This window comes from Pelobates fuscus, chromosome 8 (genome assembly GCF_036172605.1).
Source record: "Pelobates fuscus isolate aPelFus1 chromosome 8, aPelFus1.pri, whole genome shotgun sequence".
In the NCBI taxonomy this organism is placed as follows: Eukaryota; Metazoa; Chordata; class Amphibia; order Anura; family Pelobatidae; genus Pelobates; species Pelobates fuscus.
The window spans coordinates 91,981,731-91,997,481 of NC_086324.1; the positions used below are offsets into that span (position 1 = coordinate 91,981,731).

The 15,751-nt window shown below is 37.4% G+C and overlaps 1 protein-coding gene across 3 annotated transcripts in view; it reads left to right on the forward strand.

Moving 5' to 3' along the window:
* GLS (glutaminase) overlaps positions 1–15,751 on the forward strand; it is a 134,514-nt gene that overhangs the window by 90,207 nt on the left and 28,556 nt on the right. For 2 of the 3 annotated variants that reach the window (XM_063430153.1, XM_063430152.1), the window contains exons 9-14: positions 1,821–1,879; positions 5,866–5,932; positions 7,340–7,390; positions 8,890–9,066; positions 9,572–9,703; positions 9,911–10,003. In XM_063430153.1, coding sequence (XP_063286223.1) covers positions 1,821–1,879; positions 5,866–5,932; positions 7,340–7,390; positions 8,890–9,066; positions 9,572–9,703; positions 9,911–10,003 — 579 coding nt within the window. Of the gene's footprint in view, positions 1–1,820; positions 1,880–5,865; positions 5,933–7,339; positions 7,391–8,889; positions 9,067–9,571; positions 9,704–9,910; positions 10,004–10,849; positions 14,825–15,751 lie in introns of those variants that run through there. The other variant, XM_063430154.1, reaches the window with a different exon arrangement.

Here is a 15,751-nt window from a genome sequence, read left to right on the forward strand (position 1 = left end):
TATGTTCTGTGTGTCTCCTGGCTTGCCCAGCCCTGTGGGAGGGATGCAGTCTTCAAGTTCACAAGGGCCTCGTATCTGCCAAGATTATGCCCAACTTGAATGCGTGAAACAAACTGAGTTTTTTGAGATGCCGTTCACTTGCACGTAGCTTCTGAATTTGTGAATGCGCATTAGCTTTTGGTTAGATGCATGAACTTTTCTTGTGATAGCAATGCTTCTGTCCAAAGCAGCTTTATAGGTGCCCCCTATAGAGACAAGTAAAAGCAAGGAGAAACACTGAAATATGGTATATAGCTATATGTGTGCATTACAAAAATTTATCCACAGAGAATAGAATACTGGCAGGCTTTTATTGTAAATATTTTTTATTTTTTTTAATAGTGTTTAATCTTTATATGGACGACACCCTGCAACATGTGAAATGTAAAGGTGCTCAGTTCCAACTTCATGGTGTAAACCGTTCTTAATTGCTTAAAGGACCACTCTAGTGCCAGGAAAACATACTCGTTTTCCTGGCACTAGAGTGCCCTGAGGGTGCCCCCACCCTCAGGGTCCCCCTCCCACCCGGCTCTGGAAAGGGGAAAAGGGTTAAAACTTACCTTTTTCCAGCGCTGGGTGGGGAGCTCTCCTCTCCGCCCCGTCGGCTGAATGCGCACGCGCGGCAAGAGCTGCGCACGCATTCAGCCGGTCGCATAGGAAAGCATTTACAATGCTTTCCTATGGACGCTTGCGTGCTCTCACTGTGATTTTCACAGTGAGAATCACACAAGCGCCTCTAGCGGCTGTCAATGAGACAGCCACTAGAGGATTTGGGGGAAGGCTTAACCAATTAATAAACATAGCAGTTTCTCTGAAACTGCTATGTTTATAAAAAATTGGGTTAACCCTAGCTGGACCTGGCACCCAGACCACTTCATTAAGCTGAAGTGGTCTGGGTGCCTAGAGTGGTCCTTTAATGATCAGATTCCTTGCTTTAAAAAAACATTTAAAAGGAACACTGACATCTTGTCTCTTCTAAGTCTATATTAGTTCTTTAAAGATCTGTAAATATGTATTAGTGTATGGCAATGTAACCACAATACACATCATGTCCTTCTGTTTCATTTAAAATAAAATGTTTTTGTGACGAGGGAGCATATATACATAAAAAAACAACTAAAAATACGACAATTATTTTTGGTAGTTAAGGTTAGCGCTATGCCAACACGTACGGTCACTTACTTCCCCACATTACTCATATTACACCCCACTCCCCCATTACTAATTTTCACTTAAATTCCAACCCACCCAAGAGATATATTAAGACAAAATAGAGATTACTTTGCCTCTGTATTTTTCCTATGCCTGAAAATTCTAGACACTGGGCGGAGCTACTGCCACCTAGAAGTGTCTATCCAGTGATGGCTGCAGGTAAATTGCTTTATGTATGGAGGATCCTGCAATCCTCTCAATGCTGTACTAGCGATGCCAGCTTCTGGTGTGGAAGCGCCAGGAGGTGAAAGAGACCTGCTGGAGAAATATGGCTGCACCTTTCCCAAACATACATATATATATGGAAAAGAATGGAGTTAACTACCAAAAATAATTGTCGTATTTTTATTTTATTTTTATTTTTTTTATTAAGTTGTACTGGATGTGTAAAAATTATTGTAAGCAAAAATATGGTCTTGTCTCACCCACACCCCACAGTCTAAGCCATTGCTCAAATTTTGCAGATTCCAAATGGTAACAGTAATTATTTTATTGTTGTGTCCTAACAGTGAGATTGTATAATACGGTACTTATGTGTGTTTTGTTTTGTTGTTTTTTCCCCTTTATAGGTGATGCAGTTCCTTAACAAGATGGCTGGAAATGAATATGTTGGGTTTAGTAATGCCACGTGAGTTCTTTCTGGTTCATAAACGGATAACGGTCTCTGCTTATTCCAGAGCAATGTAAAATGGGTCATAATACATACAAAACGATTAAGATTAATTACAAATTTTAACCAGATACCCTAACTATAAAAAGACCTGCCTTATTATAAAAATAAAAGCAAAACATTTGAATGTCTTTCTAGAGGGATTGGTGAGGGGAGAACATTTCTAAATGTTGTAAATTTCAGGCTTCTAGACTGTATACAGGTTGTGGTTCCCTTTGCAAAACAATATTTGCATCTCTATAGCAGAGAAAGTGAACATGGTATTTCCATATGAAAACACAGCACTTTGATAACTTGTATGTAAATAAAGTCCAGTAAAGGAAAAAACAAAAATTAAATCACCAAAGATTAAAGTGACTCTTGAGCCCTGTCCTATCATTTCTTTTGCACATGATTTATACTTGGCGTTAATCTTGTGTTTTTTCCCCTTTTCAAAAAATACACCCATATCAGATTGTTCTTGGCTGTGTTTGTTATTTTTGCTAAACAGGATGAAAATTAGTTTGTTCCTTTTCAACAATGTGTATCATATGACCCAAGTTTCTAATCATGTGATCTATTGGTTTTAAATCTAGAAAAGCTGTGTTTGTAAAAGCAAAGTCTTGTGGAGCAGTTACCATGGAAAAGAATGGAGTTCTGGTTGTGCCACATTTAGCACTTTGCCCAAAACTTGCTGTTAATACATGTTGTCCATTCATTTTAATTTCATGAAAGGTCTGTCAAAAAACGTGCTTGTGAATATACACAGTTTAAAAACATATTCAAAATATAAAATTGTAATTTATTAAAGTGACTTTTAATCAATGTAAATGTAGACTCCTTGTTAAAGGATCACTATAGTCACCCAGACCACTTTAGCTCAATGAAGTGGTCTGGGTGCCAGGTCCCCCAAGTTTTAACCCTGCAGCTGTAAACATAGCTGTTTCAGAGAAACTGCTATGTTTACATTGCAGGGTTAATCCAGCCTCTAGTGGCTGTCTTTCTGACAGCCGCTAGAGGTGCTTCGACGACGCTCAATGCAAAAATCACATTGAGCACGCAGAATGCTTTCCTATTGGCGGTTTGAATGCGCATGTGCATTCAGCTGCACTCTGGAGCTGACGTCGGAGGGGTAGGAGAGGTTTCCAGCGCCGAGGGAGCCCTGTGCTGGATTAAGGTAAGTGGCTGAAGGGGGGCTCTGAGGGTGGGGAAAGGACTATATAGCACTATAGTGGTCCTTTAAGATTATTCATTTTTCTTTTAGTATTCTTTTTATGCAGACTATATCTTAATATACCTCATGTAAGACAGGATTCCTTAGCATCTGTTCTTAACAGAAACTTCTACCTATTTGTTCTCATCATATCCTTAAAGGGACCTTCTGCTGCCCAAATAAGATAAGATAATCACTAGTAATAGTTTAGTAGATATACTAGACCAGGCTTCCCCAAATTCCAGCCCTCCAGATGTTGCTGAACTACAACTCCCATGATTTCAGCCTATTACATTCATAGAATTATGGGAGTTGTAGTGCAACAACATCTGGAGGGCCGGAGTTTGAGGAAGCCTGTACTAGACATTTAATTATACTTGTTTTAAATCTTTGTTGGTGGTATATCTAAAAACCGCTTGCAAAAGCTTCAGTTCTCTTGTCTGCAGTCTTTGCAAGCACTCTACTGCTTCCCCAACCCATACTTTCTATGGCTGCCCAATCACTGACTTTTCAATGCAGCTTAAAGGGACACTGTAGTGCCAGGAATACAAAGCTGTATTTATGGCAGTACCGATCCCTTTGCCTCCCCCCTCCCTCGCACATTCCTACCTTATCCCAGCGGCAACAAAGGTCCGTTATGATTCTGGAAGCGCCCCCCAGTGGCTGTCTGATAGCCGCTAAGGGCAGACTTAGAGCTGTAATGTAAACAGTGTAGTTCTCTGGAACTGCAATGTTTAAAGGACCACTATAGGCACCCAGACCACTTCGGCTCAATAAAGTGGTCTGGGTGCCAGGTCCATCTAGGGTTAACCCTGCCTGCTGTAAACATAGCAGTTTCAGCTCTTGCCGCACATGTGCATTCAACCCGATGACGTCAGAATCAGAAGGAGTCCCCAGCGCCGGACAAAGGTAAGAATTTAACCCCTTCCTACCCCTAGAGCCCGGCAGGAGGGGGGCCATGAGGGTGGGGGGGACCTATTAACACTATACTGCCAAGAAAACGAGTTAGTTTTCCTGGCACTATAGTGGTCCTTTAACATTGCAGCACTAGGTGCAAAAGGGAGACAGCACCCAGACCACTTCAATGTGCTGAAGTGGTCTGGGTGCCTACAGTGTCCCTTTAAAGAGGAGACTGTTCAGGTGCTCTATGCAATTGCATAGTTTGAGTTTAGCTGCACTGAGCTAAACCGGAAATAACGGAATCAGTAGCCAGGGGGGTGTAACAAGGTTATTTATTATTATTATTTTTTTTTTTTTTGCAAAAGTGCAGATTTCAACAAAAAATTTCACTTTTATAAATTAGAGAAAACACTTTATAATTACCTTTCTTTAATCGATTCCTCTTCTCCCTCTGTCAGGATCTGTTCATTTCTTCCTGTCTGCTCTAGTTTTTTTTAAAACATAAGACAAAGTAGGGACTACTTTGTCTTATGGAGGTTTCCTACGTTTGACCAGTGGAGGAGCGAAGTGTGCTTCGTTTCCAGTGATCTAAGCAATTTTCCCACAGTTGTCACCTTTGATCCGTGATCTTGCGATGCTTCCTGTCAGTATTCTCGAACGTCCTGTCACTTAGACAAAATGCTGGCGAAACTACCGAATTTTGCCCCTAACAGAATAAGACCAGTCATTCGTGTTAGGATGCAATTCGGGATTTTGTTCGGATCGGAATTGAATTTGAATGAATGAAGCTCCGATCCTATTCGTGCATTTTGCAGCTGCTTAGTAGATGGCTCCCTAACTACCTAAAGGCTGAAAGACCTAAATTTGTCTTTCAGACAAATTTACTAATACTAAGTAAAGATTACTTGGTGTTAGTAAATTTTGCCCCTACTCGCTATACCAGGGGTAGGGGCATGTATAGTAACAGTGAGCAGTAACCAGTGACTTCTCACTGTAAAAAAAAAAACCCTAGTGTCCCCCTTCCAGCGAATGAGGGGCTATAAACTTAGCGGGGGACCTATTGCCCCCCACCACACATGAGGCAGGTGGGGGCTCTAATTTTTAATAAGGGGGACGGACCTATTGTGCCCCCATCCCGGGCCCACCCATGAGCAGCACGTTGGGGCCCTAAATTACAATAAAGAGGGGGGGGACCTATTGTCCTCCCCCGGGGCCCTAAATGGGATGGTACCTATTGCCCCTCCCCCCCACCCCCAGTCCCCACCCCTGATGGGCCTGAAAATCCATGCAACCTTTGGGGTTAAACTGTTTGAGAACAGTTGAACCCCTTAGGGTAAGAGCACCTCCTGGCACCATAACTTCATCTAGATTATGTTGTTATGGTGACGGGTGTGTTCATTTAATATGAAAGTGGCTACTAGGTGAGAGAGAAACTTTAGCTTGCTTGTATTTAGAAGTAATTTGTATTGATATTGTTCATCTAATCCTCAATTTCAATCTCTATGGCCATTTGTTGCATGGGTATTTTAACTGGAATAAGTGGCATCTGTTCCTGTTTTTATATAGCCTTGTCAACAAACCACTCATTCAGTCATTTTATGTGCTAAAGTTGTGTAAATTGGGCATTTTGAAAAGCTCAAACACAAGTTATTTAGATGGTGTGCATCCTTATGAGCAGATTATCGATTTCAACATGTTGGCATAGCACCCAGAACTGTGGATTTTCATTTGTGTATCTAGGACTTCTTATAGTAGTAAAAATTACTCAGTGCAATTATTTCCTTTTTATTATTAATGAAGTACGTTTTCAAAAGTCAGATTTTCATGTGTGTTCACCTTAATTTTTTTTCAGATTTCAGTCTGAGAGAGAAAGTGGAGACCGCAATTTTGCCATTGGATATTACCTAAAAGAGAAAAAGGTTTTCAATCCCTTTTTTTTTTTCTAACTTTAATTATAAATATGCAATATTTATTTGAGCTTGTTGCATATGTTTAATGCATTTATTTAATTTAATTCAGATTGTGCATGTGACCTGTTTCTACTACATATGTGACATACTTTCGAACACATTGATATATTTTTTTTTCCCCCTTTCACTTTCCAGTTTAATATGTAAATCTTGAAGAGACACTATAGTCACCAAAACAACTTTAGCGTAATGAAACCGTTTTGGTGTATAGATCATGTCCCTGCAGTCTCACTGCTCAATTCTCTGCCATTTAGGAGTTAAATTACTTTGTTTATGAACCCTAGTCACACCTCCCTGCATGTGACTTTCACAGCCTTCCGAAACACTTCCGGTAAAGAGACATTTAAAGTTTATCCTTCCTTTATTGCAAGTTCTTTTTAATTTAGATTTTCTTTTCCCCTGCTATGTTAATAGCTTGCTAGACCCTGCAAGAGCCTCCTGTATGTGATTAAAGTGCAATTTAGAGAAGAGATACAATTGTTTAAAGTAAATTACATCTGATTAAAAGTGAAACCAGTTGTTTTTTTCATGTGTCCATCAGAGTCGGGGGGGGGGGGGGGGGGGAGATGACAAGAGCTGCATAAACAGAAACAAAGTGATTTAACTCCTAAATGGCAGTGAATTGAGCAGTGAAACCTGAGAAGCATGATCTATACACTAGAACTACTTCATTAAAGGGACACTATAGTCACCAGAACAACTACAGCTTAATGTAGTTGTTCTGGTGAGTATAATAGCTCCCTTCAGGCATTTTCATGTAAACACTGCCTTTTCAGGAAAAAGGCAGTGTTTACATTGCCCCTAGGGACACCTCCACTCCTTAGATGGCCACTGGAGGGGCTTCCTGGCTCAGGGCTGCACAGTAAGGAGCTCTGCCGTTCAGCGTCCCCACGCTGTGCATGGAGACGCAGAATTTTCTTCAGAGATGCATTGATTCAATGCATCTCTATGAGGATCTCTATGGCATTTGGCCCTGCCCCTGTGCTGATTTTAGCCAATCCAATGCTTTCCCTGTTGGAAAGCATTGGATTGGCTAAAAATCTGCCATTTCGATGATGTTAATGCGCTGGAAATAAGGTGAGTTTAAACTTTTTATAGGGGGTCTAATGGGGGGCAAGTCACCTAAATGGTGGGTTTAGCACTATAGGGTCAGGAGAACATGTTTGTGTTCCTGACCCTATAGTGATCCTTTAAGCTAAAGTTGTTTAGGTGACTATAGTGTTCATTTAAGCAGTTCATTTTAAAACAATATTTATTATTACAATAGTTGTAAGTAAATGGTTTGTATTATGCAAATGTAGATGGAAACGTCATAGAAGTAATTCTTACAATCTAATTATTTATTTTTTACTACAGTGTTTCCCTGAGCATACAGATATGGTTGGAACATTAGACTTTTATTTCCAGGTAATTTGTGCACCCCATATTATAAAATTAGTTTTTTGTGCTTTTTTTTTCTTTGATTTTTTTTTTCTTTTCTCTTTTTTTCGATTTGAAATAATTTTCTGTCTAAAGAGTGTTTTATTTCAAGAAAAGTATTTTGTGTTTATTTTGTTTTGTTTTTTTTTATTCTTTTTTTATTTTGTGTTTATTAAAAACAAAAAAGTCAGAATTGATGAATCTCCTATTACCTGCCTGAATCTCATGAGCAAGCTAGTTCTAGAACACTGCACAATGATTGTTTCTGGGCTAAAACTATTTTCATAATTGTCAATTTCAAAACTCTGTCTTTGAAGTCTATTTCCTTGTGCTTATTCATACCTTTTTCAAGTATCCCATTGCTACATTTTCCACTTTTAGTTCCTTTTACTGCAATATTCTACAATTAATACAATAGAGAATTAATATTCTTAAAGGAAAACTCCAAGCACCATGATGGTGTAACAAGTAAAGTTGTACAAACATGGTTTTACTTACAGGGGGTGGTTGTGGAGGGACGCCAGGACACTCCTGGCACCATAACCATTCACTGTAGTGATTATGGTGCTTGGCATCTTTCTAAAGCAGTGTGTTAGACATACCTGGTATTGACCTGCAAATGATGGCTTTTTAAACATGATGGTGAGCTTCAACATAACAATACATTTCACTTTATCCTGCAAATAAATGTTAAGCACATGTTAAAGGTTTATACCATAAGTTGTGAATGAACAAGATAATTAAAAAATGTAGACTAAAATAATAAAGGTCTCAATTTTTGCTACTAAATCAAGACTGACACTGCGTTTTTTCAACAGAATCTTTATTAAACAAAAAACAGACTTGCTTCAGATTGCATGCAAATCTGTGAAAATATGACATGATCAAAAATATCAGATAAAGTATTGACTGATTTATGCTATAATTTTTAAAATATGTGGCAAAAGTCAGTTTCAGACTGATTCCGCCTGCCACATCTTGCCATATTGCAGAAGCTTTTACTCATTGTGTTTGAAGGGAACAGTCCTCTTCTTACTCAATATATGTGTATGCAAACTTTATTTCCCACATGCAAGATCATCTATGTAGGATCCCAATTGGACCTTCCAGGATATTCCATTCAGCTACTTTCTGAACTCTAATGCATGTGCAAGATATGATATGGTCCCTGGTAAGAAAGATGCCAAAAGCAGAAAAGAGTTGAACTGGAAAATGACAATGCCTAGAAGACAACTTCGTTGTGGCTCTTCCTTGAGGCACCACCATGCCGCCTTGGAGGAATAATTCCCTTCTACACACCCATGCACATTTTGTTGATTAGGGAACAGCAATACTGTTGACACCATGGCCCAAACACATTTTTATGAATAAACTGACTTGATACATGAAAGTATATTTGATGTACGATAATATTAGCATGTTGTTATTAATTAGAAAAGAACACCCAGAATCCTGACCATGTGTTTTCATTATCCCTTTTTGTTAAGTTGTGCTCCATTGAAGTGACCTGCGAATCTGCCAGTGTCATGGCTGCAACATTGGCCAATGGTGGATTCTGTCCAATAACTGGCGAGCGGATTCTCAGCCCAGAAGCTGTCAGAAACACATTAAGCTTAATGCACTCCTGTGGAATGTATGATTTCTCAGGACAGTTTGCATTTCACGTAAGAGACTTTCACAATATTGTATTGTCTGTATTAATAGCTTAAAGTAATTTGTTTTCTGTTTTAAACTCCATTTAGACAGTCTTGTCCATATCTAAAACCAGTACAAATTTTTCTCAACTTTTTGTGCTTCAGGTTGTGCTTTTACTTTAGGAGCTTGCAATACATAAAGTATGTACAAAGAAAGGGGGCCTGTGGATGCATTTCATTCTGACTGTTCTGGAAGAATGTAACCAGTTTAGTGAACAGGTTTTTTTTTTTTTTAATTTGCAGGGAGTTTTAAGTTTTCTTATTCAAGTATTCTTATTAGTGCGATCAAAAACTTTTCTAGTTATGTAATCACTTAAAGACTTTGAATATGTGGAAACGATAAAAGGTGGGGGGGTGGGGGGGGGAGGTGATACTAATATTGCACACCTGCACAAGGATGAACATAGGACATTGATGTATTGATTCTAATTTATTGATTCTAAATTGTTAAAAATGTGAATATTATTGGTTGCAGGTTGGCCTACCATCTAAATCTGGTGTGTCTGGTGGCATCCTCCTGGTAGTTCCCAATGTCATGGGTATAATGTGTTGGTCTCCTCCACTGGACAAGCTGGGAAACAGTGTTCGCGGAATTCAGTTCTGTCAGGTATATAAAAAGATTCACCTTAGGCTTACATCCAACTTACATAGGTCTGTCCTTTATCCAGATAATGAATATAATGCAGACTGGTATTGCTGTTTGAATGACCAGTTCAACATCTGGATATAAAGCAATGTACCATAAAACTCTGAAAGGATGGTTTCTTATTTTTGTCTATCCTCCTAATAGAAGACATTTTGTGTTTATTTACAGGATTTGGTATCGCTCTGCAATTTTCACAACTATGATAACCTAAGGCACTTTGCAAAGAAACTTGATCCCCGACGTGAAGGAGGCGATCAGCGGGTAAGTTCAGTTCTTTAATCTGGACCTGAGTTCTGTTCTTTGTTGATGCTTTCCGGCTATCGTTTAGCACTTATTAGACCAGAAAATCAGATAGTTAAGTTCGCTGACATATATCCATATATATGTCATATGTTTCTCCATATATATGTCATAAAGCAATAGAAGAGCATTTATTTCCTTAGGTTAAAAAAGTTTACTAAATTCATACATTCATTTTATCATGGTCTCCAGTGCAAACATAATGAGACTTTGTTTCTACTTGTGGTTGTCTGTCTAGTAGGCTCTTCTGATGTTTAAATAATCTATATTTCTATTGCTAAAATGTTGCTTCAATTTAGCATCCATTGCTTTTGATTGCACTGTGCATAGATTTGCCATTAATATCTATAATTTATTTTGTCCTGAATACTAATTCAGAGTGGTTTTCAGTAGATATACAGAAAACTCAAAACTTGGCATAATTCTAATATTCTTTTGATTACATCTCTGTGATGCTTGAATTGGTTAAATGCACATTAGGCTACTAAAAACCATGCACTGTAATTCAGCCATTACTGCAAGCTGATGGTCATGCTTTAATATGAAAACTGTTATTTTCCTAGAGATGTTATAAATCACTTTACTTCCATTCTTACAAAACGTGCTTGTCCAAAGTTCTCTGTAACAACATGCTGCATTTATTCTTTGCTTGGCATTAATGTAAAGGCAAATCCTTAAACTTTAATGCTTTTCAATAACCCAACTAAGTGCCTGTGGGATTTGATAGTCTGTGCTTCGCCAGCACCTTGATGCCTTGGTGTATAGAGTCTTTCTTGATCACTAACGAGTTATGTATGTTGCTTGAAGAACCAGCTTTCGCATGGACCAATGGACTACGAACAACTGCAGCAGGAGCTTGCATTAAAAGACACAGTTTGGAAAAAAGTGTCACCCGAATCCACAGAGGACACGTCCACCACCGTAGTGTATAGAATGGAAGGCCTGGGAGACCGAAACTAAAGACAGTGGCTCTAGTTTCGTATTGCTGTTTATTGTATGCTCATACCTAAGGTTTCTTTATGAAACTACTTGTAACAAGTATTTATTTTATGTTTTCTGTCGGTCCATATGTCAGTGCTAGTCTCAATGTGTAGCTATGCTGTGCAGCCCAAACTAGGGTAAGCTTATACACTCTTTAAGCTATTGGTCAGTTGTTTTACTTGTATGGTGTGCTTTTAAACACTAGAGTTCAGAAATAATTTGCGTATATATGTTCTGTTCCTTATTGACTTGCTCACTTTTTCCACATGATAGGCATGTGTTTGTTACCAGCTGACTTGAAGGAATGTACTTTAGATCATTTGAAGAACTGTGTTAACCAGCCTGTTTTAAGTGACCCTGCTAAATAAGACCACAGCAGTATTTTACTGCTCTAAAAGGCAGTGTAAACTTGTACAAGACTTCAAAGTAAGACCGTGTCATACTGCGCTCTAGAGAAACAAACTATGCAGACTTTGTCTTATGGGTTGCTCTTGGTCTGTTTCTCCTTAATTATCTGCCGGCTAGATGCTGGCAAACTAGGAATTATGGGAATCTAATTCAGTAGCAGGTAAAGGTCTGTTTTTCCATTGCCATCCTTCGTTCAGGAGCCAACATGCATTCTACTTGTTGAGATTCCTAAATTGAGATTTTGCACAAAATAAATGCCCACAGTCTTTTGAAAGGGGCAGTAGGATCACTATATAGATTTCGGTGTTCAGTAATACATTTCAGGGTGTTCTCTATACATTTAGCATTAAAGAAATGTTATTGCAGTATAGTACATCTTATGTGATAGACTATTGGTATTTGTTTCCAATTGGGTGCACCATAAGTGAACACACCCACTGTTGGCGAGGCTTGTTTTGCAGGATTGTTGCTTTCATACTGCTTCTTGAAATTATCTCTGCGTCGTTAGAGCAGCATTGCTGATCTGCTGGGTCTGTCTCCCCTCAGTTCTTTAGCTTTTATTCCTGTTTTTGTTTGTTTTTTGATCAGCAGGTTAGTATGAATGAGTATGTGCTGTGTGACTATATTGAATGGCCCAGATCACAAACAAATGCATGACATTTAGAGGTTAAAGTATTGTCTTGGCATTTGGGAACCTCCAAATATAAAATAAACACATCATTTTAAATGTGATTAATCCTTTTCAAACCCAAGTAAGTACTAATAGATTATGAAAAGTGATGCTACACTGTTATTCTGAAGCCCCTCACCACAGAATCTATGGATGCAAAATGTTCTTATTTTGACACAGCCATTGGCTTTTATCATCCCATGTATATTTAACAGGATGATGAGAGCAATACATGAGCTTCTTGGTTTTGTAGGCAACATTTTGCAATTTAACTACATGTGCATAAGCAATGTAATATTATCAGTCTGTCTGTGTTTATATTCCCTCAGAAAGTGTAAGTTGCTCTTGTAGGGTAATATCTTTGATGGAGAGCCAGAGTACCGCTTGTAAAAGGGTTCTCCTGCTCTCCCTGCCACTTAATTGTAAATATACACCCCTATGCTGACAAATGATTGACAGGTGATAGAGGGATTACATTTTGTAATGGCTGGAAAATAAAACACTATCTATATATTGTGCTAAACATGGCTGTCCCTCTATTTTGGCCTTGTTTTTGATATAAAGCTATATAGACCTCAAACATTATGGAATGGCTACCACCAAATAATAATCACTATACACTAATACCTTGAGTGCAGCCTTATTCAAGTTATTGTGAGATAGCAGGAGGTTCCCTTACTGTGGCACCCAAGCATACTTCTACTTACTAGTGAAACATCATAATTTGAGTTTATTACTGCTGTCAAAGTGTGGTCCATTAAGGTTTAAGTCTGTAACTTTGCAACAGAATAATACAAACACATGATTAATGTTAGATTCACTAACATCAGTATTTTATGCCATCATTATTCTGCAGTCCTGTACAACTGACTAACAAAGCATACATGGAAAAATTGGTGACTAAAATGTTTTTGACATACAAAGGCTCTGCGCAGTCAAGCATCATGAAATAAGCCTGTGTAGTAACCATTTTAGAAAACACGTGGTGGTTTATTTAGTAAACTCCAAAAGAACTGGAAATCAAACGGCAATAGCATAGCTGTGACTATAGCTGTTTAGGATTTGATGTCTATGTTTTGCCATTTAAAAAAAAAATTAATTCGCTACAATTTGTAGTTAGTGAATGCGCTGCAAAATATTGCTATGAAAGGACTGACTGTATGATTGGAGAATTGTATTATATTCCACAGAATCTTCATCATTTTTAACATTTTGTAGCTTATCTGCTATTCATCTTTGCTACACAATGCAACACCTTCACAATTTTCTATAATCTCCTATTAACTTGTGTACAAAGGTTGGCTGCAAGCGACCTACACCTTTAATTGTATTTTTTTTAAGTTCTGGGAATTCTATTTGCATATAGCTTACCTTGTAGTTTATTTATTACTTTAGATTTATGGAAAGGTCTTTATTTCATGAAATTTACTCTCGTATACTTACAGACAGACCCTGTCAGATGAAAAACACAAATATATCTGGTGCAGGTGGTTGCAGGTGTATCTGCCTGCCAACAATACTACACAACTATCTGAAGCTAAACTATCCTTCCACATCTTACAGTTAATTTCTTTTATGGATTTAATATTGCTCCTGTACTAGGTTATTATCACCAAGCGAGTGCATGGTCAAGCCATTCTCCTTTATTTGTGTTGTTATGGAGAATATAGCCACTTTGAGATTTCAATTACATCTCAAAAGGAAAAAATCGAGATTCTAATAATTCAAATTAATGTCTTAATAAATTAGTTCTATGAAATGTATAGGAGGGTTTGTCAGGAAAATACCAAATCTGAGATTTCTCTTTTATTGCTAGTAATACATTTACAGGCTGTTTGAATGAGCACGAATAAATCCAAACGATTTATTCATATATACAATGTACACCGCTATAATGGAACAAATACCAGATTTATTTTGTGTGTACTGTTCTAGAAATTAAAGTTGTTGCACAACTGAATTCAGTACATGCACATATTAATCCATCTATATTCAAACATTCTGCACTAAATGTCATGAAAATTGTCTCTGTCTGTCCTTTTAGTGGGAATAAGGAGTGTCTGGTGGATGTAATGTTGTAAATAGTCTCATGGTTACTTACAATAATTTGAAGTCACTGAATGTAACTTGTAAATATATTCAAGAGAACCTTTAAAGAACCAGACTGTTTATGCTTTGCAGTCAAAATTTATTTACCCTTATTTTCAAGAATTTCACATTTTGTTTTTCCCCTTGTTTCTTTCATTTGTGTTTGTACATTTTTATTTGAAATGTTAACCTTTATAAAACTAGTGTGTTTTGTTTTTTCATCAGTGTGTGTAAATCCTCAGTGTGTGTAAATGTATATATCTAGATATCGGTTAATATAGGTCCCCGTCCCACAGTCTTTGCCCTCTACATTATTAAAGCAGTCCTACAAACACATTTTTACTATTTATTTAGCAAAGTGTATTTTTCTTTTAAGTTTACAATGACAGATTCTTGGTTTTAATACATTATTTTATTATTGGAATCTTTGTCAGTAATAATTCAACTTTGCATTTTAGTAAGCCCCACAAGTTTGAAATTGCAAACACTTTTTAACAGTTTGAAACAAGTCTTAAGTGCCTTGACATTTTGAGTGATGGATATATATATATGTTTACACACACTTTCATTTCTAGCACACTGTATCTCTGCAACAATATTTATCTTTTTTGCATTTCCATGTATTTTATTTATCCACATGCTTTTTATTTTTTATTTTTTTGTATTGTTCAATAAATATGTTTAAAAATCACCCTGTTGCATTTTTTTTTATTTATTCCACATCATACAACATCTTTTCCAGATGGTTTTGTGGTTGCGGAAGAACTTGTATATTAGAGCAAAGCGTAGAGGTTCATTCACTATACTGCAGTGAAATTAACTCAATTGTAAAATATCTGCTAACTGCATTATAGTCAGGTTGGATATTCAATTCTGTGTCTTAATTAATAAATGCCATCAAATTATTTGGGGAATTGTATGATTTTTGACATTCCTCATGTTTTACAACTATTGTAAGACTACATACCAACAATGTGCTGTAAACATTTGTGCAGGTTCAGCAAATTGCTAATACTGAATTTAAACATGGTTATTCACTAAAGTCCAAATAGCTCTGATCTGAATTATTAAAAAATAATCTTTCACTATCTGGGTCATTAAGATTTAAACATACAGGACCAGTGCACCATTGAGATTAGATGACACGGCCTGTGTGATTCACGTAGTCCTTCAAGTTAAATAGCGCTGGTGTTCAACCTGTCACATTTTCACAACTGAAAATCATGAATATGATTAAATTAAAAAATTGCTGTTCTTATTTTGAGTAGGACACTTAAAACGTACGATAAACTATATTCTATAACTTTCAAGGTTAGTAGTCAAATGTAACCTCTTAATGACCAGTGATATTTTATACTGTCTTCAAACATTGGTCATTACTGACTACCTATGCCAGTATAGCATGTCCTACTTATTTAGCATTTGCACATCCATGCAGACCTGGCATGTCATGGGATGTATCATTTTTGATATAGAATCTGTTAAAAGATTGTCTTTATGACTGGATGATTCCATCATTGGATCTTAAAGCGTTTATATTAGGGAGTTGAAAAATCTTGGGG